Below are 2,046 nucleotides of genomic sequence, written 5' to 3'. Positions count from 1 at the left end.
CATAACCGCATAGCTCCGGGTTCAGTCCCACTGCGTGGCACCTTGGGCAACTGTGTACTGCCATAGCCTCGGGTCGAACAAAGCCCGTTGAACACACACACACACACACACATATGTATATGTGTGTGTGTTCCCCCCACTACCGCATGACAACCCGTGTTGGTTTGTTTACGTCCCCAAAACTTAGCAGTTCAGCAAAAGGAAACCGATCGAATAATTACAAGACTTAAAAAGAGTACTGGGGTGGATTCATTTCACTAAATTTCTTCAAAGTGGTGCCCCAGCATGGCCGCAGTGTAATGACTGGAACAAGTAAAAGAATATGTGTGTGTGCGTGCGTTTGTGTGTGTCTAGTACGATAGATAAACCGAACAGGCTTAAGAAAAGCCTGGCTCATTTCTAAAATTGTACACGTAGGCACATACATTTAAAATAATCTACGCATTGCATAATTAATGCACTAACACGACTCCACACACACATGGCAAGGCATCCTCCCAGTTGCATCTTGTTACAATCTGTGCAAAGGAATAGAAAATTACTTTCTCACAAGGATATTATTACTAAGCTTTAGACTTTAAAAACTAACAATAACAATTAATATATCAACAACAGCTATAAATAAGGAACAGAACATGGATTCTGAAGAAATAAAAGAAACCGGAATTAATTTTAAACAATTTTTCGGCAAAGACGGGAATCCTATGCCTGTTTATCAATATAAAGGGTACAATATTCTTTATTTAGAAATGGCTGCAACTGCTTTACCTAAATTGAAAACAGTGAAAATTAGATCTGATGATATTTTGATGTATTCATATCCTGGAGCAGGTAATATTTGACAATATTGTATTATAAAAAACATATTATTACACCAATGTTAATTTAATTGGTTCATTCCTTTAACTGCTGTAAGGAGGATAATTTATTCTATATATAGCATCATAATAATCGTAATTAAAAATTTAATTGTAGAATCGTACTTAATCTGTCTATTTCGTATTAATAAAGGGGAAAAATACGTTCAAAAGTTCCAACTTCGAATACATGTTTTGGTCTATGGACTTACTAAGTGTTGTGCCGAACCTTATTTGAGGAATTCCAACCACATTTCGTGGTTCACTACTTCAACAGCTCCTTTATAGGATCCAGGGGCTAAAAACATCATCAGGAAGAACCACGTCTAGTTTCGGCCCCTACTCCTCTACCGTTTTCGACGTGGCGCCCTCCATCCCCATTTCGGAGGTATCTCCAGCTCTGGTGTTGAGTGCGTTTCTTCTTTCTCCTTTTTTTCTTTTGTTCTTTGGTTTCTTATTACTAAGTGTTGTGCTGAACTTTATTTGAATTTATGTACAGCGTTTTTTGTGTTTTACTCTCTCTTATTGGAAAGACAAAGGACAATCACAAGACTAGGAAAAGAGCAATGAATATACTCAAGGTCTTAACGTTTCCTTCATATTGGTGTGAAAGGATACTATCACGTTTTAGTTTTGGTAGACAGCCTATCTCCAGAAGAGTCTTGAAAAGTTCGTCTGTGTTAATTTGTGTTAACCAGGTCGATACAGTGAGGTCAATCAAAGTGACGTACCGGGATATTTACTGTCCTCAGCATTTTAGTTTAGGAAAATAAGCGTATCTACTGTTACCCTTTCAATATGGAAGTCGCATTGGATATATACTTTCTGCTAGCTTTTGCAGACTGTTTAAGATGGTCCGAACAATAGTGCGATAATTCAGTGGTTAGACTGTTCAGTTTTCGATCGTAAAATCGTGCGTTCGAGTCTCACGACAGGGTTGTGTCCACGAGCAAGGCATTTCATTCCATATGCTTCCAGTAGATGAAAGCCGTCAGCCTATAAAGGCATTAAATCTGTCTGCAAAGTAATTTCGATATGATGTTATTATCTCATCTTATTTTATCTTTTACTTGTTTCAGTCATGAGACTGCGGCTATGCTGGGACATCGTCCTGAAAGGTTTTAGTCGAATAAGTCGGCCCCAGGACTTATGTTTTATTATATGTATATATATATATATATATATATAT

The 2,046-nt window shown here is 37.4% G+C and overlaps 1 protein-coding gene across 3 annotated transcripts in view; it reads left to right on the top strand.

Moving 5' to 3' along the window:
* Window positions 1-456: 456 nt before the first annotated feature.
* The window catches only part of LOC128247357 (luciferin sulfotransferase-like), a 9,452-nt gene continuing 7,862 nt past the window's right edge, over window positions 457-2,046 (top strand). For 2 of the 3 annotated variants that reach the window (XR_008263757.1, XM_052966634.1), the window contains exon 1: window positions 457-831. Coding sequence is in view for 1 of the 3 variants with exons in the window: in XM_052966634.1 (XP_052822594.1) it covers window positions 636-831 (196 nt within the window). In the remaining 2 variants the exon portion in view is untranslated. The other variant, XR_008263759.1, reaches the window with a different exon arrangement.

The sequence above is a fragment of the Octopus bimaculoides genome, chromosome 3 (assembly GCF_001194135.2).
Source record: "Octopus bimaculoides isolate UCB-OBI-ISO-001 chromosome 3, ASM119413v2, whole genome shotgun sequence".
Taxonomy (NCBI): Eukaryota; Metazoa; Mollusca; class Cephalopoda; order Octopoda; family Octopodidae; genus Octopus; species Octopus bimaculoides.
The sequence above is the reverse complement of the archived record's forward strand: the minus strand, read 5'-3'. Positions and strand labels throughout refer to the sequence as shown.